This window comes from Cygnus olor, chromosome 6 (genome assembly GCF_009769625.2).
Source record: "Cygnus olor isolate bCygOlo1 chromosome 6, bCygOlo1.pri.v2, whole genome shotgun sequence".
Lineage (NCBI taxonomy): Eukaryota > Metazoa > Chordata > Aves > Anseriformes > Anatidae > Cygnus > Cygnus olor.
Genome location: NC_049174.1, coordinates 11,414,826 through 11,442,039, shown reverse-complemented (window position 1 = coordinate 11,442,039; position 27,214 = coordinate 11,414,826). Strand labels below are relative to the sequence as shown.

General features: G+C 53.7%; 1 protein-coding gene across 1 annotated transcript; it reads right to left on the bottom strand.

The window, feature by feature from the left end:
- Positions 1-91: 91 nt before the first annotated feature.
- Positions 92-25,811, bottom strand: LOC121072273 (aryl hydrocarbon receptor-like). Its single transcript, XM_040561751.1, has 10 exons — positions 25,670-25,811; positions 22,154-22,341; positions 10,305-10,423; positions 5,957-6,046; positions 5,171-5,249; positions 4,861-4,985; positions 4,266-4,459; positions 4,065-4,174; positions 3,573-3,714; positions 92-3,259 (listed from the first exon to the last, which is right to left on the bottom strand). Exons 1-10 carry the CDS (start codon positions 25,708-25,710, stop codon positions 1,510-1,512), a joined length of 2,838 nt encoding a protein of 945 aa, XP_040417685.1. The 5' UTR covers positions 25,711-25,811; the 3' UTR covers positions 92-1,509.
- Positions 25,812-27,214: the final 1,403 nt, after the last annotated feature.

The following is a 27,214-nucleotide window of genomic DNA, read 5'->3' as shown; positions in this document are numbered from 1 at the left end:
CAAGCCAGCAGCAGGCTTTTTCAAATGCTTGCTCAGTCAAGAGGGAAATGGAGAGACACTGTTCTAGGTCAAACAAACCATCACGCTGATACAAAGCGAATTGACTTTTAATACACAACAAAATGCAGCGGGTGAGTTTCAGTGCATCTTTTCTTCACCCTCCCCCCGACATCATCCATCGGCAAATGGCATACAAAGAGATCACAGAGTGGAAAATAAGACACCACCACAAAAACAGACTCTAGATGCACACATATAACTCGTAAAGAATTAAGACACAAGTAACAGAGCAGCAGGAGGTCTGCGTCAGCCCCCAGCAGCAAGGTTTTGGGGCCAGTTGATGCATAAGGCTCTGTATCACAGCACCTCAGCTCCTTGCCCACCCCTGGGTGCTCCTCCAGGCTGCTGCGGATGGGTGCAGCACGTGCTGAGTACTGGTGTAAGAGGCTGAGGGACAGGCATGCAGCTCAGGGTGATGGGTACAAGGGCAGGATCTGGAGGTCCACCAACCATGCCAACCTCTACAACCAGCCCAGCCGGCCCTGCCTGGTCTCAAACTCATGGCTCTGGTTGATCCTGGTCTTCTTGGGGCTTTGCCTGACAAAGCCCAGGAGAATTTGCCCCGTGGCAGGCAGGGGGAAAAGATTCATGCCTTTGGCTTAAAACAAACAAACAAACCATGCACAGAAAAAAGGGAATTTAACAAAGTGGTTGTGCCAGTCTCCAGAACAGTTTTAAGACCACAAAGTTGGTCCACAGGGGAGAGGCAGAGGGCAGTCGCTCCCCTCCTTGCTGCCTTCTCCTCACTGCTCTGGCAAAGCCACACCATCCTTACCGGCCCCAGCAGTGCTCCACTGTCCCTCCATCTGATGGCACTGCACGGCGGTGACAAACCCAGGGTCAGCAACAGGAGCTATTTCCCGGGGAAGGTCACAGCCTCTGCTAGAGGCCAAATCCACCTCCCAGAACCCTGCCCCAGTGATGAAGAGGTCCTTTGGACCCCAAGAGCCTGACAAACCTCTCTGCTGCGACAGGACTGCATTTTCCTGAAAGACTGCTGATGTAAAAGCCACCAAACCCTTCCTCTGTGCCTGCCTGAGAGCTCTGCGAAGGCACCTCATTTCAGGCACAGGAGCTCAGAGCACTGGGTGGTCAGGAGGCACGGAGCATCGCTCGTGGATGTGCCTGGCTGCTGGTGGCTGCTCAGAACAACGTTCCCAAACTGTGGCTCCTAGCTCACCGTGAGGCTTCAAAATGGGCTTTTCCAATCCTGTTTTACAGAGATGGCTGGGGGTGGGGCCAGGAAAATGTTAAAACCAGAAGAAACGTTTACTGCTTGGAGCCACCCCTGTGGTTTGAAGCGTTTCTGGGTGCTTTGCACACGCAGGAGCCTGGAAGCCAGGGGGCTCAGTCGCTGTGCGTGCTGCAGGGCGGGCAGAGAGCTACAGCCGTCCCCAGACAAGGCTGGGCCTCACCCCATGGCCACTGAGACGTGCCACGCGGTGCCCTTCAGGTCCCGCAGCCCTCGCACCGCACCTTCAGCTGGACGCGGCACGCACAGCGCGGCCGCCCACCTGCCGAGGAGGCCAGGGGGAAGCTGGTGCCCGGCTCGCAGGAGGCTGCTGTCGCACCCAGCTCCCCGGGAAGAGATGCTGAGCACCTCAAACCCGATCCTGCTGGTGCCCCTGGGTGGCAAGGCACAGGCTGGGACACTGATGTTTGAGTGGCATCCTTGAGAAAAACACCCTCGTGGCTGAAGACCCCTTCGCTGTTTCCGTACCCACAGTAATGCGGCACGGCGTGGTCCATCTGATGGGTACCAGGACCCAGGCTGGTCCCCAGCACAAGTCCCTGGTGCTGGGACCACGCGTCCTCGCCGAGCACTGCCTGCTCCCTGCCCCAGCAAGCACCGAACTGTGCGGGCGGCATCACCGGGGGCTGTGCGGGGAAGCCGCCACCCGCCGGCAGCTGGCTGGCTCCTGGCGGTGCTGGGAAGGCGGTGTCCTGATCCTGGAGGTGCTCACACACACCCTGTGCAGGGCAAGGAGCAGGGCCGGGGGGCAGCAACCACAACCCAGCCCCTGGGGAGCTCTGGGTGCTACTCGCCATTGGAGCTTGTGATTCCAGGGGCGCTCCAGCCATTTCCAGCTGTTTCGGAGCTGCAGCCAGCCAAGCATCCGAGGGGCAGCCTCCTGGGGACACGCTCTGACCCAAAGCAAGGGCCGGGTTTGCCCAGACTGGGATGTTGTGCCACCGAGTCACCAATGCACTTGAGTCCAAGGGAGGTGGGCAGCTTGAGGCCATCAGCGCACACCTGGACTGGCTCTGACCTTTAGGAAGGACGCTGTCTGTGGGAAGAGAGGTGCTAAGTCCTGCCTGAAACACCTTTCCTGGGTTTGCCAGCTGAAGTGGTGCAGAGGGCTCGCTGCTGGAGCCCAAGGCATCCAGAACAGTCCTGCCCCCAAGGCTGGCCGGGTGGAACAGGATCGGCTCTCCCGGTCGAGCGGAGCTGCCCTCTGGCATAACAGAGGCCAGAGAGACTGCAGCACCTTGGCCCTGTGCACCAGCTGCCTGGGGCTGTGGAAGGTCTTGAAATGCCAGTGGAGCCGCCAAGTTCGCTGCCCAGCAGTGCTGGAAGCGAGCCGCAGAACTGCCTTGCTCGCTGCAGGATGATGCACTGCAGCACGGGAAGTCTGTGCTGCTCCCAGCACTCTCCCTGGAGAGCATCTGCTCCACGTAGGAGCTCACCTCGCTGCCCACGCTCTCACCGACGTCCTGGGATGGTGAATCCTCTGCACCCAGGCTTAGCAGAGTGTCTTCCCACTGCTGCAGCTCCACATTGTCCACGCTGAGGCTCTGGAGGGTCTGGCAGGTGTTTCCATCCACCTTGCTCTTCTCAAAGAGGGTTTCAATAACAACCAGGAGGGAGTTGCTGTCCTCCTTGGCATTGCTGGCTTTCTCATCCCGACTTGGTCCACCAGGCTCAGCGTCGAGATCTGGCAGGGAGAACTGAGGCACATCATCGGTGTGGGAGATGTATATGGATGCATCCTGCTTCATCATGGCCCCGAGAATAGAGTTGGGATCTACCGCGTGCTGCTCCACGTGGGAGTCTGTCTTTGTCTGAAACTCCTCCTTAGCCTGGAGGGAGTCCAAGAAATCAGGAAGGTCGTTCCCGTATAAAACTGCTTCCCCCGTGGCAAAGCTAAAAGGCAGCTGCAGGTTCCGCTTCCGCAGGTGTTCCTCCCCTTCTTCATTTCTTCAGGGTGGAGGAAAGAGAGACAGAAACAGCATGAGTACCTTCTCCAGGCCAGCATCCGAACAGCAAGATGTGAGCTCACAGACCTGCCCTGGGCTGGCTACATTGCTGCTGGCGGAGCACTGGGGCTCCAGAGAGGCCAGAGGCAGCTTTGACACAGCTCAGGGAAGGGCTGCGTGCCCACAGCTACCCCTGGCAGACACAAGGCTGTGACAGCCTCCCTGGAGCCATTTGACTCCTGCCCCCTGCTGCAGCCCCACCACCTCCTGTGCCAAAGGCAGGCGAAGGCGGCTGGGAACCCAGCCATACTCACGAGAGGGCTCGCTGCCGGGCGATGATGAAGTCGGGCTGACCCCCTTTGTACACCAGCCGGGCATTGGCCTGGACCCACACCCAGACACCCTTCTTGGTCAGCAGCCTGAAGACCGTCAGCCCGCTCTCCCCTGTCTTCATCACTGGGGCAGGGAGAAAACAGAGGCGGCACGGAGGCGGTCAGCTGGTCGCTCCGGGGGTGCAGGTATGTCACATGTGCTGCACCATGCAGAGCATCCCCTTGCACCCATGCTGCCGAGGCAGAAGGCACAGGACACAGCCAGCACGCGATGCTGTGTGGTTGCGAGGTGTCCCTGTACAGGGGGACCAGCTGCCTGTGCAGGTGTCACCCAGGAAACCTTCACCACAGCCACTCCAGACCCCAGACAAATGTCCCAACAGTAGCAGCTCGGCCAGGGCTGCACCAGCATCACCCCTGTGGACATGCCACAGCCCTGATGGCCTTCCCCAGGCTGCTCCCCTTGGCACTCACTTTTCACGTGGTTCTCTGCGCAGTACATCATGTCAGCTGCGTGCACAAACTGGTACCCGGACCCCCTCCTACACAGCTCCGTCTCCGTGTACCCCAGGATGACCTTCCCCCTGCAGGCAGAGCACACGGCACAGGCACCCCGTGGCACCAGGGTTGGATGGAGGCCAGGTTTTGCCATGGCAAAGGTGGGAGATGCCATACCGGGAATCACAGGCCATGGGAGTGAAGTCCAGCTTGTGCTTCGTCTGGAACATCAGCGTCTTGGTCCGAAGCTCCAGGATGGAGAGCGGCTGGAGGGGAGTTGCGATGGCAAAGAGGGCGAGCGGGGGAGGCACCAGGGATGCCCTCTTCTGCTGCCCCAGAAGGAGTTTTAAGCGTCCATGGAAATTCAAGGCCTTGCAGGGGATTAGAAAACAGGGCAAACGGTGAGGAAATGGGAACTGGCTGTGCCAGACTGCCCCAGCCCACACCCGCACGGGGTGCGTGGCCACCTGCGTGCACCAAACGCATTCGCTGGGCACGGGACCTGTCCCCGTGCTGCAGCACATGGAGCACGCTACGAACTGCTGTTGCAGGTGTGACATCAGTTATCAGGGATATCTGATAACCCACATAACAAGGAGATATCTCCAGGCTGAACATCCTGATCCCTGCTGGGTCCCACCGTAACGGTGTGAGTCACGGAGCAGTGCACCAGGCAGACTCCATCCCATCCCATCCCTCCCCAGGAGGCCAGGCTCAGAGCCACTTTCCCTGTCGGTGACACCAGGGCCGTTTGGGGAAGTCCTGGCATTACCAGAAACCCCGAGGAGTTGTCCAGCAGGCAGCGGAGGCGGCAGGTGAAGCTCCTCTCCGTAAAGCAGAGGCGCTCAGGGCAGCAGTGCTGGGGGCTGCCCACAGTGCTGCATCCATCGGGAACGGCTGAGAAAACACAGGGAAAACGAAGCTGCATGCCTTGCAGGCCTGCAGGGATGCTGCGGAGCTGGAGGAAGCCACGTGCCTGATGGTCACCAGTGGCCTGATGTGGGGTTTGTGGCTGGGGGCAGCTTCTGCGGGCTCCCTGAGGCAGGCAGGGCTGGGACCCTGCTTCCCAGCCCTGCACTCACCCTGGTGCAGCTGGCAGCGGAAGGCGGCTCTGTCGTCCGTGTGGATCAGCTCGAAGATGCTCTGGTAGATGAGATCTGACTGGAATGACATAACGGGGAGTAGAGCTTGGGGCACTTAGCAGGGACCAACCCCTGCCCTGCCTAGCAGGGATATCTGGTGAAGGACACAGCAGAGGCTTTCCTTTGTGGGTAGTAAAAGTACGGTGATTGAGAATAAAGAAACAGGAAGGGAAAAAAAAAGGGTTTTGAACGTGGTACGGAGAGCAAGGGCAGAGGCTGGCTGCTTTTGGGAGGGTGGCTTGGGAAGGAGGAAGAGGTAGCAGAGAGCGGGTTTGCCAGCCTCGCCACGTCCCCGTTTACTTGGTCCTTTAAACTTCAGGGGAATCGGAGGTAATGGGGTGGATGTGGGTAGTGCCCTGCTTTCCCTTGGCATCCCACGTAACCCACAGCACTTCAGGGCGCTGACACCGCTCAGCACCGTGATTCCACTGAAGGCAGACGTGCCCAGCAGCTTGCTTGATTTATTGATTTAAACCACAGGGGGAAAACCTCACACCCCACTCACAAAGAGGAAGGGACAAAAAGCCTGCTATTGCTCAGCTTGCATCTGTTACCACTAAAGTCACAAGCACATTTGTTGGCTTTCACAGCCCCCAGAAGAACATGACTCACTTGAAAACATACATCAGAAGTGACCAGAGCGTGCTGGGAGAGGGAAGCCTGGGTACTGGCTGTCAGCACCTCCTCCCCAGGCCTCCGCAGCACCCAGGAACAAACGGCACCCACCTGGTGGAAGCCCAGGTAGTTCTGCACGGTAGGGGAGACGTAGAAGATGTAGCCATCTCCAGTCACAGTGATGACAAATCCATTGAGTGCCTGAAAGCATAAATCGAGCCCAGAGTTATTCTCCCTAGCTTCAGTCCAGCTGCTGGATGGATGGACCACCTTCAGGTGCTTCTGAAGCATCCAGGGATGGGAAGACACCTCCTTCTCCTGTAGGGAACCCACTAAAAGGAAAGCGCCTCGCGACCATGCGAGGCTTTTAACCTCAGTTAGTTGGTGTGGGGTTCTCACTGTTAGCACAAGCAGTGATCGAAGGCAGCCTGGCCATTTCTGTAGAGCCATCGTTCGTGTTGACTTACAGGCAGGGAAGAAGGACTGCAAACAGAGAGCCCTGAGCCACGCAAGAGCCTGGTGACTCCAGGAGGAGGAGCCCATCAGCAGCTCAAGCACTGAGAAGCCTTCAGAGATGGTAACCACCGTGTAGCCAGTCACTGACTGGATATATTTATGCACCCTTTCATTTTAAGGATTATCTCCTTGGGGCCTGCTCGTCACCCCACATTTTATAGTTGGAGAGTTACATAGGCATAGCTCTGCATAGCTTAAGTACATCTTCTCCCACAATTTCTGTGAGCACCCCAAAACTTCCCTTTTAACCCTTAACACCTCAGCACATCACTGCCCCCCAGACTCCTGGTCTCAGCTCCAAAGGTGCACAAACAATTCATCACCGAGTACACGAAGTAAGACCAAATTTACCCATTGCTATCATTCAATGATGGGAAAGCATCTAAAAACAGCACCCACCTTGAAAGTAAAGAGGTGGCTAACTCTGGAAACTCTGGTCCCACATTTCTGAGGCCCTGGCATTGTATTTGCGATGCCTAAAGAGGTATACCCCTTATCCTAAACATGCAGACTGTTTGACACGTCTTCAAGGAGGCAATGGCATCCCATTCTCATCTGTCTCTGATTATATGGGACCACAAGCCCTTCCCATCTGATTTCAATCTTGTTCCTCACAAACATCTCAAGAAAATCCATACTTTTAAAAGGCCCCCAAACCTGTCCTGGTATTGAATTTCTACTACAGGACATCACGCTGAGAAAGTTCTCTGCTCTTGCCTATGTTGTAGATGGCAGAAGTCCCCTCTACATGACCCCTGCCCCCCCAAAAAAAACAACCAAAAAAAACCAACACAAAAAACACCCACAACACCCCCCAAAAAAAGAAAGAAACAAGCAAAAAATCCAACATCTACAAAAACATCTTTGTGTTCGTACCATCTGCTAACTTCATCTTTTACTCTACAATTCCATACACATGGCTGGCAGTTAAATACATATCCAACTGGTAGCTCTTTGCTTGGAGAAGGCCAAACCCATGCCAAATTAAGGAAACTGTTCCAAAACTAGAGATTGTGGCTAGGGAGCTCATGGATCAAGTGGATACCCATTAAGAAAGTCAAGATCCAGATATCTGGTAACCATTTCAGCTGGTTTTCTCCGAAAGGAAAGTACTGCACTAGACAATAATTCTTGCCCTCTGCTCTTGTCTGGAATAAATGTTATTAAATCTATTAGTGAAGAAGAGAAACTAGGGAAAGAAAGCCGTAAGTGGAAATCTGGGTTTAATCAAGATGTGGACAGAAGACTCAGCAGGTCTGGTAGGCGTGGGGCCTGGAGCAGCCACACAATTACGTATTCATTCCCCAATACAGCCAGGCTTCCTCTACCAAGGCATTGAGTCAGAAAGAAGCAGTGAACGTGCCTTTTTGACCATTCGTATCGCATCCTTGGACACCAGCAGAACAAATCACAAAACCATGTACACTTTGTAAACATCTGTAGGAGAACGCAGAGGCTCAAAAATGCTTTCCCCCAACCTTGCAATTCTGACATGGGCACAATCTTCAGTAAGTTGGCAGGCTCCCTGTGCGCCTGGGCAACTCCCTCTGCTCCCATTTGCAATGTATTTAGCAAAATGAAAGTACAGTCTGGACAAAATATATATATCTAACAGTATAATTGCCTTGTGAGATTTGGTTATTCTTTCTCTGCGAGTGATGTCAAAGAGCAGTACACCCTCTGTTCCAGGAGGGATTTTAGAGCTCCTATTCAATTTAAAGAAAATAATTTCCTTCCTTGTCCAGGAAGAGAGGGGGAAGAACAAGATCTGACTCCATGCTAAGAAAAAGCATCACTGGAAAACATTTTGATAAATTACTGTTTGCTTTTTTTCTGATATTAAAAAACACGCTCACAAGTTAAAAAGCACTGCTTTGAGTCATGGTTGCCTTCCTACAAACAATTTTCTTTTAGCTCCTTCAGTATAGCACATAGCTCTTCACACTTTGCTAGGGTCCCAAGGAAAAAAAAAAATCCATCCTCTTTGGTCAAATGGATTTAGCGTTGGCTTCCAGTTCTGCAACTCCCATTGTTGGGTACTCAGCCCAGCCAGGTGGCTCAGCCACCATCTTCACCTGCCCTGTGAGCTGTGCTCTGCATGGCAGTACCCACAGAGCTCTGAAAAAACGCTGTAGGGCACACGGGAAAATTTCAGGAGGTTAAGTTTTCATTCAATCTATTCACCCAGGCTACAAGACAACGGGTGTGCACCTGAGCTTTCTGGCAGAACATCAGTGATGTGTGCTCTCCTCCTGATGCTTTGCAGTGGAGCATCTCAGGTTCACCCTCCACTCTCCAAATAACTTCCAAGGGTCTGCTTTCATTTAGCAGTTGAATGATTAAAAGCTCAGGACTCCATTTCTTTCTTCCAAGCAGCACCAGTTTTATTTTCTCTTCTGACCCAATTCTCTAACCCAACTGTACCAGCTCACGGGTTTCCTTGTAACTTGGATTAATTTAAATGCCATTGGTTTGAACACATTGCTTGATACGCATGCACCTTGCAGCGGGACCGGTCCCTTCCCTGTGTGCACTGCAGCCCCCCGAGGGCCGCATGTCAGAGCTTTCTGCTAAGTACAGTGTCTGATTAAAATGTTCTTGGGGAAAAATTTGGGCAGCTCAGCTGTAGGATTTCAGTCACATTAACACCCCAAATGCTCTCCAGATGCCTTCAAACACCCACAGCTGCCAACGCCATGGCTCAGCCCCCTGGAGAGCACTTGGGAGAGGCTCCATTGTGGGACTGGGGCAATCGCTGGCTCCCTTCTGGCTATTGTGTTACTCCACCAGTCCCTCTGTGACTATCATGCCTGCAGCCGGCTGAGTCTGTTCTTGGGAGCAGAGCCCACCCGGGAGACTTCACGTGGCCCAGGTTTCATCACCAAAGTCCCACAGAGCTCCCAGGAGCCACCACCTCACCAAAAGCCCCCATGGGGGCTCCACTCCCAGGAGCTCTCCCATCAGCCTGTTTGTCTGTAATGGGGGGCGTTCATGTAAGACAAAGGCAGGTCTTTAAGAAGAGCAAAGTATTTGCTGCTTTCCTCTGGAGGGGTGGAAGAAGGGAGAAGAGGACTCAAGACACAAAAAGCAGACACGTGATGTCAGGAATAAAGCCATGTAAAGATCAAAGCTCTCCCAAAGACTTGCCCTGCATCCACAAGGAGCAGCACATTTTAAGCTGAAACGCCTAGATATTTATTCAGCCGCCAGCCTTTCCATGGAGCCTCTCTGTCTCGCTTCCTTCTGGCTTACACGCACAAATTGCAGCCCAGGCTAGCAGCATTCTGACCAGGTGAATCAGCTCCTTGTTCTCTGATGTACAGTGAGAGCTATTTCAGTAGGCATACCCTGGCCTTTTCACAAAGCAAAGCTTGCACTGCCCATTAATTTTGTCCACAATAGTTTCATAGATCCACCTTCCCTTCTTCCCCCCCCCCGGCAGCTTCCAAACCAAACCTGGGCTTTTACCATCCCAGAACTCATGCTAGGGAGCTCAAGGCAGGGAGCTCCAGGTAGGACAAGCAATTCCTAGTGGATGTGTCACCACACAGCTATCACCGCTCTCCTCCTGGCGTTTATGAGAGCACAAGGAAGGCACCGCCTTGGAGACTCACTGGGACCATCCCCTGCACCGCTGCACGATGCCCCTGCACCCTCCCCATGAGGACGGATGAGCCTGTGCGTGTTGGGCCCATGAGCTGTGGGGTCCCCAAAGAAAAATGCCTGGTTTGAGCTCAGTGGCCACTAACACCTGCACGCCAGGGGTGCAGGCAGCACCCAGTGCCTTTGCCAGAAGGGCACGACTCTGAGCCCTGTCTCTTTGTGGATGCAGCACACATCCCATAGCTGCTGGTGCCGTTCAGTGTGCAGGGATGAGCCGTCGTGCCTCGCAGATAGCAGGAGCCAAGAGAAAACCCCAAAGAGCCAAACCAGGGCACCATACCTGGAGCAGCAGGTCCCCCTCTGGAAACAGCTCCCTGTTGACCTGCAGATGTGTCCATCTGTTCCCTCCTGGGGCTCGGGGCTGATCCTGCACGCAGTCACCAACACCCGTACCTGCGGCTGCAAGCAAGACAGCAAGAAATCAGTGCAGAAGGGGCAAATCTGGAGCTTCTCCCTCCTCCTCCTCCCCAGTGCTGCTGATGCACGGCTGCACCGGGCTACTTGGTGCACATGCAGCCAGCTCGGAGGGAGGAGATGAGACTGGGGGGGCTGGAGCAGAGCCCCTTTACAAAGCCATCCCCGCTCACCCAACGCTTCCTCTAGGATATCCTCTTCCCTGCTCAGTCCCATCCCTGGGAAGCCTTCCAGGTTTCCTTCTGCCCAGGAGCAGAGATCCGAGCATCAGCGGCCTCAGCTCTCCCAGCACGGCACCGGAGCAGCCCTGGGACTCGCTGCCGTGACCTCCCCGGGCTGATTCACGTGCTGCCTCACACTTCCTCGCTCCGTGCCTTCGAGGCAACACCCGTGGGTGCAGCCAACGTGAAACCTCCTGCCCTGCTCACAGGGCCTCACGTACCGCGGGACAGGCAGAAAACTGGTTGTTCCAGGAACAGCACGGGGGCCTGGGGACATCCCCAGCACAGCACTTCCTCTGCTGGGGAGTCATCCCTGAAAAACCACTTGGCAGCACGAGCCTGAACTCCGCTTCCAACCACAGGCAGCTTTTATTTTGCCGACTCAAACACAAGCATGCATGGAAACCTCAGAGCAGGCCCTGTGTAGGAACCTCTCCCTCGTCTCCCCATCACCACGAGCTCCTGCAGAGCCCAGGGTCAGCAGCACTGGCGTGCCCTGTGAGCTGGGCACCGTGGTGTTTTAGCAGAGCAGAGCTGTGAAAGGGGGACCCAAGGCCTGCAGGACACGGCTCTGCACAGCCACCCCACACGCTGCCCCTCGGTGCGAGCGCTGGGTTCCTGCAGCGCCGCACAGCCTTGGCTGGAAAAGGTCTTCCTAAATCGGAGGAGCTGGAGGAAACGAGGAAAAACCGCAAACCATCCCAAGTCTGACCGCACTTTGAATCCACTCCACGGCACAAGCTTCCACCTCACACTGAAAGGTTTGCTCCCCTTCAGTAGCATCAAGCTCAAACCCCAAATCAATCCAGATCTAAAAAAAAATCTGCTAACTGCAGTTTTAGAAATTTTGTTTTTTATCAAACCATCAACACACAAGTGTTTTCCCTGACAGACTGACGTTTTTGTACAAAAAAAAAGTCTGAGGTCAAAGCATCGCCCAGACCTATGCACATACAGAGCCTGAGTGCGAGCCACAAGCCACCCACATAGGCTCTCAGAAACCAGGTTAAAGATAATTAGCTCAACATCTTGCACAAGGTGACGCAGAGGAGCCGCACTGACTGTTGCAGTCACGCAGACTTAATTAAAAAGGGGAGAGGATGCTCTGAGGCCATGAAGCAGAGATAGCCTCGGTCTCCACCGCTGACACAGCCAGACCATGGGGTGATGCTCGGAGGTGCTCAGGCAGCTCCTATGTCTTCTGCTGTCCCCATCCTGAGCCCCCAGTCTCGAGGGGAGCCCAGCTCATGGCTGCTCCCACAGCAAGTGCCTTCCTGTCCCCGGCAGCTCCTCTGTGGGTCACTTTAGCCCATGCCACAGATTTGCCTTTCCCTGTGCTCACGTTTTTGTTTCCACAGGGGGCAGCTGTCCTGTGCAGACGCTTCCAAAATTAGCGAGAGGTTGATCAGCCAGGCCAGGGGACGTGAGCCTTCTGGGAAGGGTTAGGAAAGACGAGGTTTGAAGCCAGGTGATCCTCTGCTTGCCCAAAGAAAGGCACGTCCACAGGAGCTTCGAGAGGCAAGTGCAAGGCAGCGATGAAGCCAAAGCCCCAGCCAGACTGTGGGGGACCACAACCCCATTTTGCAAAGGCTTTCAAAAATCAACACCCTTACAAATCAGGACAAAAAAAGTCAAACCAAGCAAAAAGCCTCCTCTCATGACTGCCAAGTGATCTACAAGGAAAAATATCCAAAGCCCATCTGTATTATGGGTATGGCTCCAATTTGCGCATGATGGAACGGAATAGTTTCAGAGTGAAGCATCAAGTCTTTTTTTAAAACTCTTTTGAAGGGCCGACTCCTCTCTGAAGCATTGAGCTGGGGAAGGCTGGCAGGGAAATTCAAAAAGAAACCAAGTTCTTCCAAAACAAAGCTCCAGAAGGACAGTGAGCACTTTGAGAAGATGCACATGGTCCCCAGCTTTCTCCCCACATCCACCAGTGGTGTCAGCAGGGAGAGCAGCACAGCTGTGGGCTTGCAACTTCCAACACCCGCTTGTTCATTTTGTTGTTTCCAGCAAAATTAGTTCACGTTAGGGCACATTAGGATGGCATGGCTTGGGGAGGAGGCCTGGGAAGCCCAAAGAGATGGGGGAAAACCTAAAGAGCTGACATTTCCAACAGCCTCGCCACCAAGCATCACTGCATCAGGGTCACAAGGCTCTACCTGCAGGGCACGGATTGTGAGCAGAGCTTCTGCGTATCAGTGGTGTAGTGCAGCTGGTGTTCACACCCAGCCCAGTCCTCACCATCCACAGCTGAAGAGATGCTGAGGCCAGTCTGCAAAACGCATGGGGCTCTGCCACCAAAGTAATCCAGGAGCATGTGACATTGGCTCTCCTTATTTCCATCATCATTTCAACACCTGTGGTCAGGTCTTGGTGCCGCAGGAGACTTTGCTGCTTGAACAGACAGCTGCCCCGCTGGGGGTGGCCAGCAGAGCACAAAGCCAGCAGACTGCAGGGCTGAGGCTGCTCTCAAACCACAGCAGTCTGGAAACCTTCTGTATGGGAAGCAGCCACCCACCTTCAGCCATGTCATGACTGGTGTCTTCCCCTAGCACCTGAAGCAAAGCATCCCCGTGGCTCTCCCCTCTCCAAATCAATTTCTGAACTCATCCATGCCCCCATTGCCAAGAACCATGGGGGCTGAGAGCAGTCCCAAGAGACGCCTGAGTGCAGCCAGATAGAGGACTCCAGGCCCACATACCAACCATTCCCAGCTGCTTTTTGCCTTGGAATGGAAAAAAAATAATCCTTTTAATCAAAGAGCAGCAAAACCAGCCCATCTGCGACACGAGTAACCCCATAAGAGGGAGGGAGTGCTCCCGAAACATCTGCTTGAGCCGTGTTATCTTCTGGGGAACTCCACCAGTGTGTTGATCTGCCCTCACCAGAAACAACTTGCAGAATTACGGCCCCACAAAGGCAGCCTTCCCATGAGGCATGCTAGCTGCTGGCCCCGCACACCGCTGATGCATGCTGGTGGCTCAGAGCCCCCCTCTCTCCTGCTGGCTGAAGGTGACACGGAGACTGTCCCCGCTGGAGCAGAGCCCGCCATAATGCTGTGCAGAGCCAGCAGTTAAGGGGTTAAAACAAACCCCAGGACTGCCTGAAAACCATTTAAAACAACATTTTAAGTTCTTTGCTGTACTTCTTTCCCTTGCACACCCTCCCAAGGCTGTATCTCCTGCAGCCAGGAGCACAGAAGCCACCACTGACACCTTTTGTGCTTTTCCTCCTTTCCTTCGTTAGACAGTTCCTTGGGAACTCTTTTTCCAAAGCTGAAGTGAGTTTGTCTCCTGTCAGCCCATGCCCTGCTGCATGCCCACCAAGAAAAAAATTGAACGTAAGGTAAGTTTTTAAAGGCTAAAACCAGAAAATCTCAGCAACCCTGTGAATTTCATAGTAAGGGTCTCCAGGAAAATCTTTGCTAATTAATGCAAGATAAAAAAAAATAGCATGACACACAACTGATCCGCAGCTACTGGATAAATCCTTGCTGAAGCCATTTGTTGATCATCCGTGTTTTCAAAGCTCTGGGACAGAGGCTACTGGTGTGTCTTGTCTAAGAAGAGTGGAAGAAACCCAGTTCTGTCCTGAACCCATATGCCAACCAGCCAGAGTGCTGGAGGAGGCTTCCTGCTGCTGATGTGATCCCCAAAGACCAGAAGCTTTTCATTCAAAACACCAGCTGAGATGTCAGCCAGGATCAATAACATTTTGAACAGTAAAATAAATAAATAAATCAGCATTAATGGATCCAGCAAGAACAGCAGGGAAAGAAGCTCCTGGTCCCTGAGAACCAGGCGTACATCCCCAGCGGCATCCTGCTGGGTTGGTGATCCTTGCCTTCAAAAGGAGGTTCCTGAGCCCTGCAGTGTGGAGGAAGACCTCAAGCATGAGAAAAAGAAATAGGAGCAAAGCAATCTAATCCCTTCACCTTTATCTCATCACATTTGTGAAAACAAACATTGCAGTGCAACCATGGAAGCTAACACGTCCCTTGCCTCTGGCATAGTTTCATCAATGGAAAAGAAAAAGTTATCAGCAAAAGATCCTGGGGTCAGTTCTGCTCTCACGGGCTGAGTTACACCAGTGGCAGATGACAGACTTCACCTGTAGCAGATGTTTCTCTTTGAACAGACTCCAGAGATGCTTGGCACCATAAAACCAGGAGCTCCCAGCTCTTCCAGTAACACCACGCCGTGCACAATTGTGTTCCTCTTGGACCCGATCCCAAACCCCATCAAATTAGCACCAACCTTTGCCTTGGCTGTTTAACAAAGGCACAGTGCCAAGCAGATCAGGCTCACGCCATCCAAGTAAAACAGCCTTCCGCGGGCAAACGCCAAACCCACAGATCACAAACATATTGCAAGAAGTCACCCAGCGTTCTTCCAGGGAGCACAGAAATGCCCAGGGGAGCGTTGGCAGCCCCATAGCCCACGTCAGCCTCTCCAATCTGATGCTGTAAATGTTCCTGCACGATCCTGCAGGGTTTTGCCCAGGGAGGGATTTAAGCCACAAACTTGACTTCTATTATTGCATCGGTTATTTCAGGTCCAGACCCCTGCAGTGCCGGGCTATGGGAATAACAAGCAACAAGGAGGTGAATAGAAAAGCTGAGTTAACGCTGACTGCAGTGCGATTACCTGGTGATGCCCCATAGCAGGGGGTCATGGAGCCGGACGACAGCAGAGGTTGGAAGGGACCTCCTGAGATCTCCTAGGCCAAGCCCCTGCTCCAGCAGGGTCAGTCCCCAGCACAAACCTGGATCTTGCATCTAACTCTCCTAACTGCACCATCTTAGAGGTCTTTTCCAACCTGAACGGCTATGACGGGACCACAGGGACCTGGCACTGAGGTGAACTCTTGCTCAGCACAGACCAAGCAGAAGTTCCCGTCACAGCTGCCTGGAGAGCCCTGGATGCCCAAGGGAAAGGCTGCATCCTTCAAGACTTTCCCTAAGTTCATCTTAATTATGTTTCAACCACGACGTGGGCGCAGTGTAAAAATAAACGCACACACATCAGTCAGTGCCAGCTGCAGCGCTGACTGCTCCCCACAGCCCATGACCTGACACCACTGGTGCACCAGCATGAGGAACAGCCCCTGGAGCTGGTCCCACTCGGGCAGCTCCCACCTGCAGGCTTCTCTCCACCAAGCCAAGACAGCCAACAACCCTGGAGAAGCCCCTTGAGCTCCGCACGCACCTCTGGGGCTCCAGCTGTGCTTGCAAGTTGCATGAAGCCTGCTACGGGGACAGACTTACTGTGTGGCACTGGGGTCACAGCCCCTGCAGCACACGATCCTGCCCTCCCAGGCAGCAGCCCGGACTGGGGGCAGGCCTGGCAGGAGATGAAACAGAAAAAGAGCACACATTTGGGCCGTGTGGTCTCAGAAACATGTGGAAAGCAGCATTCCCCCCGCCAGGCTGACACCGGGCTGGGTGCGGGCCGGAGGGTTACGGGGAGGTACCCCACTATTTGCCATTTGTCATCTTGAACTTCATCAGGCTCCAGAGCGTGGTCTTATACCTGGAGAGGGTTTTCTACTGGTTCTCTGCTGCAGGCGTTGCCACCTGGATGACCTTAATATGGGGAGATATACAGCAGACAGCGAGCGGCACACACCCTGAGCATGTCCTCTCCACCCGACAAAACATTTCAAGCCCCATTTTCTTGCTGCTCCCCCTCTTAGCAGAGCCAGCTCTTTGCCACATCAGCAGCCACTCCAAGATGTTTGTCTGCAACCCTCGGCATCTGCTTCTTTTGTTACGTGAACCCTAGGAAATGAACCCCAGCACAGATCTCCAGCTCTCTGGAGGTTTTCCAAGCCGCTCGGCACTAAACAAATCTATCCAAGCTTTTGAGAAGGTCTCCCTGTTCGCAGCAAGCGGAGCTCTCGTCACACCAGGAAGAGCCCAGAGCATCCAGCAGCACTGCAGAGGCAGAGCCAAGCTTTTCTCCTTAGGCATGCACTCTTGAGAAGATGGGGATCAGCAAACTCTCTCCGGATTTATCCAGGAGACTGTTAGACACAGGTCCAAGTGGCAACCACTGTCCACCAACAGCAATTTGCAGAAGTGCAAGGTCTGGCAGTGACGTTCATCTATCTTTTACAGATTTGACAAGACCTCTAAGTGACTTTCCCTTCTGGTGATTTAACAGGCTGCTAAGGAGCCAGAACGGGCCAACTATAGGAAGAAATTAAAGAAAAACTGGACTGCAGGTCTGCTCTGGCATCGCAGCTCCAGAGGGCAGCTCCCAGCTGCAGAGCAGTGTTGGCACCACACTTCTTGAGAACAAACCTGTCCTCACAACAAACCTGTGCTCACCAAGGCTCAGGACACGTCTTCCATACACCAAGCCTGAGACGGTGCTGCCGTCACCAGGGTTGGTTTTGTGCAGCCATGACGCTTTTCCTTGGAGTGGGGAGACCGATCCTGCTGGCTTTTGTATCACAGAAGAGCTCGATGAAAGCTCAGGGTATTGTAGCCAACCGCTCTCAAAGGCTTGCACTAAGGGACAGACAAGTTACAGTAGATGTGTGCACACCCCAAATGAGCCTACAGACACATGGAGCTTTGAGAGCTTTCCTCTCGATGCCTGAAACTTGTCATTTCCAGCAAGCTACAATTTTTTTCTGGTTTGTCATTAAAGCACAGACGGAAGAAGAAGAAAACTTAAAAGCAGAGCAGATTTAAAAGACAATCCAGTGAGTCATTATCCTGCAATAGCTTCTTCTGTTTTCCAAACAGCCCCATGATCCAGAACCAAGATCAAATCACAAAAAAAAAAAACAAAGTCTTTCAACTTTCAAAAATGAAATCCTTGTGAGCTTCCAGCTGCAATCCTGCTGCCTGCTTTAATCAGCTGGGATCCCAGGCAGAAGTCACAATAGCAGTCACCCTTCCCCAGGTGTGAGCAGGCAGGACTGCCCTGACATGCTCACCTTGGCTGCTCCCCTCACTGTGTACAGCAGCCTCCTCTTCCTCATGCCCCGAGGAAGCTGCTGCTGAGCTAAAAGCGATGTTACATGGGAGCGATGCAGGGACATCTGAGCAGGCACATGCGAGTTTGGCACCAGGTGAGAACAAGAAAGCCATGGGGATGCCAGAGCTTTGGGAGACAGTTTCCCAGAGAGCTTTGCTATTGATTCCTTTTCTGCTTTGAGTTTGTTGATAGCAAAGGGCAAGCACCAGCAGGACGGGGTACCCCAGCCAACGCTAAGCACCCTGTCTAGACATGCTCTAGCACACAGCAGTACTCACCTCCAGGTCACTGAGCTTTTAACATGCACCTATCACAAATCTGTTTTGCTTTGTCCACCAGATGAAGCAACCTGACAAAAGTCACAGTGTAAACATTTACAGTAGACACACAAATCTGTGCAGCAAACCCAGCTCTAAGTTCAACACGCAGAACAGGACCTGGGCTTGTTCCCTCAAAGCGAGAGCTGTGCTTGGTCTGAGATACAACCAGTGGGATCACCAGAAAGTGGTCACTTCTTCCACACGGAGGCCAAACTCCAGGAAAACTTCCCTGGTAAATCAAGCAGGTGTTGCAAGCTCTGCAGGACAGCCTAGCCCCTCCGTCTGAGAGGTACGTGAAACCTTCCACCCCACCAAGAAGAAATCAGCCAAAGGCCTGTCACCTCTGCAGGGCTTTCCTGAGAACGTTTCCAAACCAGAAAAAGCTGTATCAGGGTAGCAGGGGGAAGTAGAGCCAATGCACACATGCAGATAGGACCAGAGGATTGTTCAGAGGAAGCATCATCCATCTCTCGTCTCTTACCAGTCTGCCCCCAAACATTTGAACTGAGAATAAAAGGATTAAGAAAGCTCCCAGCAGCAACAAGAAGCCATACTGAGAAGCTCTGAAGCACCCAAGGGCTGGGATCTCGGGCAGCGCAGGACCCCATTTTCCACAGACACCCACTTATTGCTGTCATGAATGAGGAGACAAAGGAGGAGGCTGCATATGAGATTTGACAAAGCAAGGAGGAAACTCCAGCAGAGAGACACAGGCATCAGCTAAATTCCTGTTGCATACCTGCATTCACCTGCAAACAGGTCTGTCTCCTGCCCCCAGAGCTTTGAATGTCTGCTCCAAAGACACGAAGCCAAGCCAGGGGGCTCAGCCCCAGACAGATTTTCTGGCAGGTATCACATTCCTTGCAAGAACGACCTCCAGCAGTACCTGGGGTTTTTACTTTTAACCTGTGACACAGCATGTGGGGACATATGTTCAGGGTCACCCGCCAGCATCCGCCTCCCTGCCAAACTGGTTAATAACCCCGTACTTTGGCTCTGCACAGACTACATTAACCCTTTGCCTAGGAGAAAGGGCAAGTGCCGGGACTAGAAGTGCTTGGAAAGAGGAGCTCCCGATCAGCATGGCACCAATTAAAGCCTTTAGACGAAGCTAGGGGCTCTGGCTGCTGAAGCAAAGGGGCCAGCAAGTGACAGGGATGCTCGCCAGGTGATACCATGCTCCCCTGCCACTGCTGTAAGGGGGAGCCTGCACAAAGGAAAACATCCAGCAGCAAACTGAACCACAGAGCACAACACAAGGGGGCTTGCTGTCTTCCCCAAAAACGCCCGATGTGATGGGTCAGGCTGCCACGACTCTCAGTGACACGGCTTCAGCAGGCAGGGCCAGAACAAAAGTTGACCTTGATGAATCGTTGGAATGATCTGAAGTCAAACAAGATGAATTTCAAGGCAGACATGGGCAAAGCAAGGCAGGGGGAAAAAGAAATCAAAGGCACAGTGACCAAATGGGAGTAATTGGCCTGGCAGAAGGGGTCTCCAAGATGAGGATGAGTCTCCAGCTGGACGTGAATCCACACAATGATGGCTTTTCCAGAGCAGCTCTCGCTCTGGGAATGTGGACCCAGCAGGAACTGCTGCTGCTCGGAGGCAAAGCCCCAGCTGGAGCAGTGCTTGGGGCAGGTCCCCGCACAGGGACAGGCATCCCCAGCTGGGGGGCCCAAGGGACAGGTCACGGACGTGGCATGGGGCAAGAGCTAAGGGAGCTGGGCTTATTCATTCTGGAGGAAAGATGGCACAAGAAGAGCTGTTAAGTGCAGCACGAGGCTGATGGTTTTCTGCCCTCCATGCTCTTTGCCTTCACCTCCTCACAGGCAGCACAACCAGGGTCCATCACCCATCCTGTGGAGCAGAAGGCTCTGGAGACAAAACACGTGCCCGTCCCTGCCCCGTATGTCCTGTCCCTGCTCCATGCCATGCGCACACGAGGTCATTCCTCCCCCAGCTGCAGGACATTTGAGCAATTCCTTTTGTAACCAGGTTATGAAAGCAATCCCTGGCAGCCTCTCAGGCTTTATTTGCACCGCAGCCTGCAGTTTGTGCCCTGCCAGAGGCAGGGGCACGCAGTGATGGTGACTCACGGGTGCGCAGTGCCTGCACAGCTGCCTCACCTCCTGCCTGCTGCATCACCCGGTGCGTGCCGGAGCCACAGGGCCCTGCCACGCCAGTAAGGAGGGCTGACTGGTGCCTTCCCTTGAAGGTCAGCCAAGCAATGTTGTGCCAGCACCATCTTGGACAGAAGGACCCGAAGCATCCCAGACCTACCAAAACCATCACACCTTGCCGTCACAGCATTAGGTTGCATGTCAGCAAGGACCTACCCACCCAGATGGGCACAGATTGAATCCCATTCCCCAGATTTGTCCTCCAAAAATAGGCAAGAGGAAGAGACATTTGGCAAGGCTTGTTCTCAGTCCAGCATGGCCTTTGAGGAGCCCAACAGCATCCAGAACACATCTCATACTACACACACAGCAATTACCCCTCCTGTGCAGCACGCTCTCCCTGTGCAGCAAGGTGCCTCCCCAACAAAGCCTGCACTGGTCAGTAACGCTCAGGAGGATGTCCTGAGGTGCTCAGGGAACAGCCAGCACCTTGAGAGGCCAGGCCAGCACCTGGGGCAGACCAGCCATCACTGCCAGGTTGAGGACGAGGGCCCACCATGCTCACAGCTGCACTGCGTGGTCTGCAGTGTCCCAAAGCCCTCGTGCCTTTGCAGAGGCACTGCACCGTTGCAATGCTTCAAGACTGTCCCATCACCTGGGGGTGGGAGTGAGGAGCTGGAGGGAGCTGGGCAACTGCTCTGGTCCTTACCTGAGGGATGCCACAGCTACATTCCAGTAGATGAGCTCCAGCTTCAGGAGCCATCAACAACTCCCGGGCATATCCTCAGCAGCATATGGCATGAGCACAGTTGGCACAAAACTTCCCTGTGCCATGACTGCAGTGAGAGGGTGGCCAGCAGGTCTGGGCACCCAGGGTAGCTCTACAGATCTCCCCTTTCCGGTATTTTTCTTGCTGGTAAAGGCAGCACCACATCAGCTGATGTGTAGCACATACAAGGGAGCCCTGCTGCCCAAGGCTGAGTTAACTCAGAGCAAAGCCAAGGTCTGCAGAAAAACCTGGGAGCCCCCAGCACAGGAATTTTCACCAGTGGTAACTATCGCAGATACACCAGCTGCTGCTGAAAATCTGGAGGGCAACCGCTGCTGGGGAAGCCTGCAAGCAGGAGGCAGGGAGCTAGTGAGGCTGTGAGGAGATTGGCTTTCCAGGCCTATCACCTTAACCCAGCGAAAATTGGATTGGGGTCTCTGGATATGAGGCATCATGCTCAGTCTGAGAGAAATGCTCATTACAGACCTAACGGATCCACCACAGCTGAGCCCAGCTGTGCCAGGGAGGCAAACAACAGCAAACCACCAACGTACACAAGACCCCAAGGAAGAAAGGGGAGAGAAATGAGCTAATGAGATGCCAAACTGAACAAGTGCCTTAGGATCAGCTTTGCTTAACCTGCCATCCACAGGGCATTGGCATGACAAACAGAGCAGCCCTGCGCGGCATCTTCTACCCATGTCAGCTCAGGAGAGATGCAGCAGCCCACAGACCTCAGTGGTTTAAAGGATTTTTAGAAAGCTATTTTCATGCAGATCTCCCCTTTCACCCTCCACATCCTTCCTGGAGAAGGAGGTGCCCAAGATCCTGCTATATGGTCTCACTTTCCAAGGAGGTTTCTTTTCAGAGACCTATAACTGACCGAAGAGGATTAGGTCTGGATGTGCAGCATACAGAAGTGAAGGGGATTCCTTCCAGAGGAGAAGCAAAACCCATGTCATGGCAGCAAAGGATGGTCTGAGGAATAGGTGTACCATGGCCATAGCACCTCCCTGCAACCACTGCCAGCCCCTCCACGTTTCTGGAGATGTGGCGCTTCCCTTCCGTTTTCCAGGATGTTTTCCTGCCAGAACCACAGCTAAAGATGTAACACCGATGCACTAGCATACAAGGATCTGACATAGTGACTAACAGTCCTCCTATCTTCAGGAGATGCCACCTTTTACTGCAAAGCAAACTCCACTTCAGGATGGGATGACAGAAGCGCAGCAGGCACTGAGCCCAGGAGCTTTTTCACCCCGCGCAACACTTATGCAAGATACTTGCCTGTCAAGTAGCTCTTCACCTTCAGGTACCCCACCACCAGTCGGAGGATGGAGAGTTTATCAAGCCTGGTGCACACATCTTCGGGGAAGGGCAGCAAGCCAGTCAGCTTGTTCAGCTCCTGGTTGAGCCGGTCCCGGTGCCTCTTGGAGGGGTTGGACTTCACACCCTCAGGAGGTGGTGGTTTGGGGCTGGAAAAGGGAAAGCAGGAGTTTAATTAACTGAGCCTGTCTGACGGACTCTCCCCAAGCCCAGAGTTGGTGTTACTGCAGCCACGACAGTAAAACATTAGGTGAACTCTGTAAGGCCTTGCGGCAGCAAAAGTAACCTCCAGCGAGCCCACAAGGCAGCAGCTGGGGAAGATGGGGACATCCCAGCTGGTCACCTGGTGCAGCCCCAGGTAGATGTCCTCCAGCTGTAGTGAGCCTCAGCTGGGCACCTTATCATGCAGCCTGGCTGAGACAGCTCAGCAGAGCACTACAGCCTTGCTCCCATCAGCGAGCCCTGGCAGGGAAAGGGACACTGAGGGCAGGGACCTATGAGCCACCAGAGCATCTCCTAGAGGTCTAAGTCAAACTCCTCCACCCACACTCTGCTCTGTCTCCCCTGGCCCCACTCCTCTTCCTCCTCATTCTGTGCCAATCCCACACAGGAGGTCCCCTCCCTGGCCACACTCCACGTGCTCCCACTGGATCCTCACCACACCAAGTGCTACCTGGAGCTCAGAGGTTTCCCATCAGCTGCCTGCCTGTCCAGGGACTGATCATCCCTTGGCCAGGCACTGGCAATGATATTACTAACATCAGCAAAGAGCAAGAATGGGAAGTGGGAAGGTCCAGAGATATTTTTATTTCATTTTTTTTCAGCTAGTTTCCTCTAAGTTCTGCTCCCACAATCACATTTATCATCTTAAACAGAAGGAAGCTCCACAACCAGACCTCTTTTCCTTACTCAGAGGTCAGAGCAAGTGCTTCGAGCCTGAATCCACTGCTTTACTCATTAACTGATGACACAAAGAGAAGCACACGTGAAAATCAATGGCAGCACTTGGATGAAGAGATCCTACGCAGAGCAGCTTAGGGCACAGCACTTAGGAAACAGGCTCTTAAAAAAATGCAGATTTTTTTGTTTTCTTCCGATCTTCTAATTTCTGATCCTTTCAAATGGGCATTTTCCACCTAAAACAACATCTGATGCCTAACTTAGGATCTAGGAGCAACGCTGAGCCTGCAAGAACAGCTCCTGTCTGTCAGAAGCTGGCTTGCAGACCCATCTCCACCAGCTACACTTATTGCACGCACTACAGCTGAAGCCCCAGCCACAACAGTAAGAGGTTTGTTGATGACTAATGAGTCTGGGGTGTCACCCCGTGTCTTTTGCTTTTTAATGCTGATTTGAATTTTTTAGATTGAAGAAAAGCGCTTTAGACTTCACAGGGAACCCTCACCCTATCCTGTGCTTGGTTAAATTGCATCCCCTAACATGCAACCCATATTGTTTTGATGTAATTTGTGTAACCACAAACTCTCTCCGCAGGCATCCTTGCTTCATAAAGCAGCTTTGGGTAACAGGATCTGCCAGTATTTAGGAGCAATTTAAGTTCTCCCCTCTAATACTGCTCTCAAATCCCATCTGGCAGGGCTGCTCACATGTGTGACAAGAGAGGAAATGAGTATTAAATGAAATACAGCGAGGTGCCTGTTGAATTTTTATTGTGGAGAGCTACCGATGGTTCTTCTAAGCACGGACGGAAAATTGCAGCATTTCTCCAGAAAAGCGCAATCATGCTGCTTTGTAAGATAAGCATCAGGAGAGATATACCCTGCTTCTCTGACAGATTAGGTGCAACTCATCACCAAACTTGTCCATACAAGCCATGCAAAACACATTGGCACTAGCGCTTTTATGTACTCCATTAGCCACTGGCTTAACAAGCACTTTTGAAACCACAGTCACTCATCAGGGAGGAAAAAATAATATTGTTTTCTATCAGAGAGAGTTGAGAAGGAAAAAAATAAAATCAGAAGTGAATTAATTCCAAGTTTCTTCAGATATTCTTTAAAGAAAAGTGCTCTGCATACTCAGTATCCACGTACAGCCCACAAGCAGCCAGAAAGGGAAAGAAAAGGGAGATGGGCAAGAAGTGCTGCCTCTGTGGGAAGGGGCAAAATGCAGAGGCATAGCGGGGTCTCTTGGGCAGCCCAGCAGCGCTGACAGTGCTCGGAGACATGTGGGGTGGCACGGCCAGCACTGGAGGGAATAGCAGGAAGGCTACAGGGTTGCTGGGCTGCTCTTTCAGCAGCCTGCTTACACAGGCACACGCTGCACCAGGGAGCTCCCAGGGCCAGAGGCTGTGCAACTCTCCGTCCTTATGGGTACCAGAGTGAAACAGTTTCTGGGTGCTCTTCGGTGACAGGTTTGTTCACTCTCTGTCATGTAGCTCATGGGCTCCGTGCAAGACAGCAGGAAAACTGTCAGCCCCCATCACACATGCTTAGCAAGGGAAAGGCACGAACATGAGCACAACCACATTATTAGCCACCAGAGAACCAACATGGGTGACCACTGAAGGAAACCATGCTTCCCCTGATCACAGAAACAGCAGAGCTTGGTCTGGATGTGTACCTGCGTCCTGCTAACCTGTTCAGACTCCCTGCCCTTAAGACTGGCTCTGCCCACGCTTCCTCTCCGCGAAGAAAGACCCGAGCACGGCACGGGGCATCCTGGGGAGCACTGCGACCCGAGCACAGCACACCAAGCCCTGCCACCCAGAGACACAGCCCAGTGCCCGCTCAAACAGCGAGAAAAGGCATTTTGAAGAGGTCTGAGCACCTGTCCTGTTTGTGGTACACAGCCTCATGATATGGCTCCGAGTGGGGCAAAGGCTGCAGCGCTGCCGCAGCGTATTTTTTCCCTGTCTGCCCTTTGAACAGAGAACCCAGCAGGAAGCTTTGCACTTTTGCAACCTGGCAAGTACCGAGGGATAGTAACATCGGCTGAAGTTCCTCGAGCTGATAAATTGTCTCCAAATTTATCTGTTATTTTAAAATCAGTAAAAAGCACTGAGCAAACAGCAAAGAGACTGGGGAACTCGCTAGTGCCACCCTTCCCTCTCCACCTGCCTGGCTTCTACCAGCAGGACTCTGCTGCAAGACCCCAGGGGACCCCAAAGCCGGGAGCCCCAGCAAGGCATCGCACGGGGGGCGTTACGCCGCACCACCGACCGGGCATCGAGGAGCAGGGGGCTGCTGGCGAGCAGCGACCTGCACGTTGGATTTACACCCACCCTGCACCTCGGGACGGCGGAGCGCCTCAAGCTCCCCGCAGCAGCGCAGGGCTGCCTGATATTTTTTTTTCCAGCACGCCGGAGCCTACGAAGCACTGGCCGCAATTAACCCTAATTAGAACAAAGAGTAGCCCCGGCCCCAGCCCCATCTTCCACGGGCTCACCCCAGAGCAGCCTCACGCCCCCTCCCCAGCCCCTCCGGGGGCACCTGCCCGGCCCCCCCGCGCCCCCACCTCTTGGGCACCGGCTTCTTCCTCTTCCTCCCGGCGTACATGGTCCCGCCGGCAGCACCGAGCACCGGCCCGGAGGAGGGGTTTAAGCCGCAGGGCGGCGGGGCGGCCCCGGCACGGCCCCGGCCCCTTCCCGGCCCCTTCCCCGCCCCGGTCCGGGGAGCGCCAGCAGTCGGGAACACACTGGAGAGAGCCTTTTTTGTCCAGGGCTATCAGCAGAGGCTGCCTGTGCCACCACTGCCACTTCACTGGAGAGAGCCCCCCCCCCCCCCAAAAAAAAAAAAAAAAAAAGTCGACCGCTTGAGAGCAGTTTTCGTGCTCTTCTCCTCCTCCTGCAGTGCCTGCAGGACGCTGTGCCCCAGGCTCGTGTGGCTGCTCCCCGCACACCGCGCTGCTCGGCTGCCCTGTCCCCCCTGTCCCCACGCACCGTGGTTCATGGCTGCCATGTCCCCCCTGTCCCTCCTGCACACCAGGGGACCCAGCCCTGCCCGGCAGCCGGAACCGGAGGCACCTGAACTGCTGCTCTTTCAACACCGAGGTGTTTTGACGTGCGAGGAACGAAAACGTGAGCAGAAGTTGTGGCGGAATCCCCCGATGTCCCACCACATGGGGTGAAGCTGCCCAGTTTCCCAGCCCCACGGGTGTACCCGCGTGCCAGGACCCCAAGGCTTCACAAGAAAACCCTCCCCATCTCACTGAGCCCGATCCCCGGCTGTCCCCCCTCCAGGAGCAGCCAGCCTGCTGCCTCTTGCTTCGCGTTTCCGTGTGTCAGCACTGCCCAAAGCTCTCATTCTTCCACCCAAGAGCCACCTGCAGCGGCTGTTGTGAAAACAGGGAAGACAGAGGCAGAGAGGAAAGACTGTGAAAACAAACACAGAGACATCACATCTAACCACGGTTTGTTTTATTACCATCAATCTTTTTTTTTTTTTTTTTTCCCCCTAAAAATCAAGCCTGTTAATGTCCCAGTGGGAAGGGACCGTGCTGACATTTTCATGTGTCCGTGGCTTGGCAGCAGTGTGCCGCGCACAGGGCGGCGGTGCAGTGGGAGGTGAGTGTCCTGTACTCAGCAGCGGCCACGAGCAGAAGCCCCAGCAGGGCTAAGAGTGGGGCAAGCAAATTTGATATTTCCCCTTACAACTTTCCCAACTCTGTTCTGCCCAGGGGACTTCTCGGCCAGACACGGTTTCTGCGCAGTAATGCTCTTCCACACACCCCTTGAGTCCATACAGACATTTAGCGCCCTTTGCTAACTAGTTGTGTTGCCCAACCATCATGTCCTCTGATCCGGTTTTAAAGCCTGCCTCCCAGCAGGCTTGTCCTTGTTTGTCCTTCCCTGAACCTTTTCCTGTTCCAGTCTCCTTCATCTTGTTCTCTCCACCTTTCCTCGAAGCTTTTCTTTTTTGTTCTTTGCTAAGCTGACATTTTCAGGGTCAGGATGCCGCCCCTAAGTGTAAGGCCCAGCTCAGAGCAGTTTCTGTTTACTCTATTTCCCCGCTGGCATCACTTTTAAAGTCACATACACTCAGTGGCACCTGCTATTTTATT

Excerpts from the sequence above, each read along its gene's own strand:
- LOC121072273 (XM_040561751.1), bottom strand. The coding sequence starts at position 25,710 with ATGTACGCCGGGAGGAAGAGGAAGAAGCCGGTGCCCAAGAG. Across the intron at positions 10,424-22,153 it reads GGTGAAGAGCTACTTGACAG|CCGCAGGTACGGGTGTTGGT; the intron begins GCAAGTATCTTG and ends TCTTGCTTGCAG. Across the intron at positions 5,250-5,956 it reads ACTACCTGGGCTTCCACCAG|TCAGATCTCATCTACCAGAG; the intron begins GTGGGTGCCGTT and ends ATGTCATTCCAG.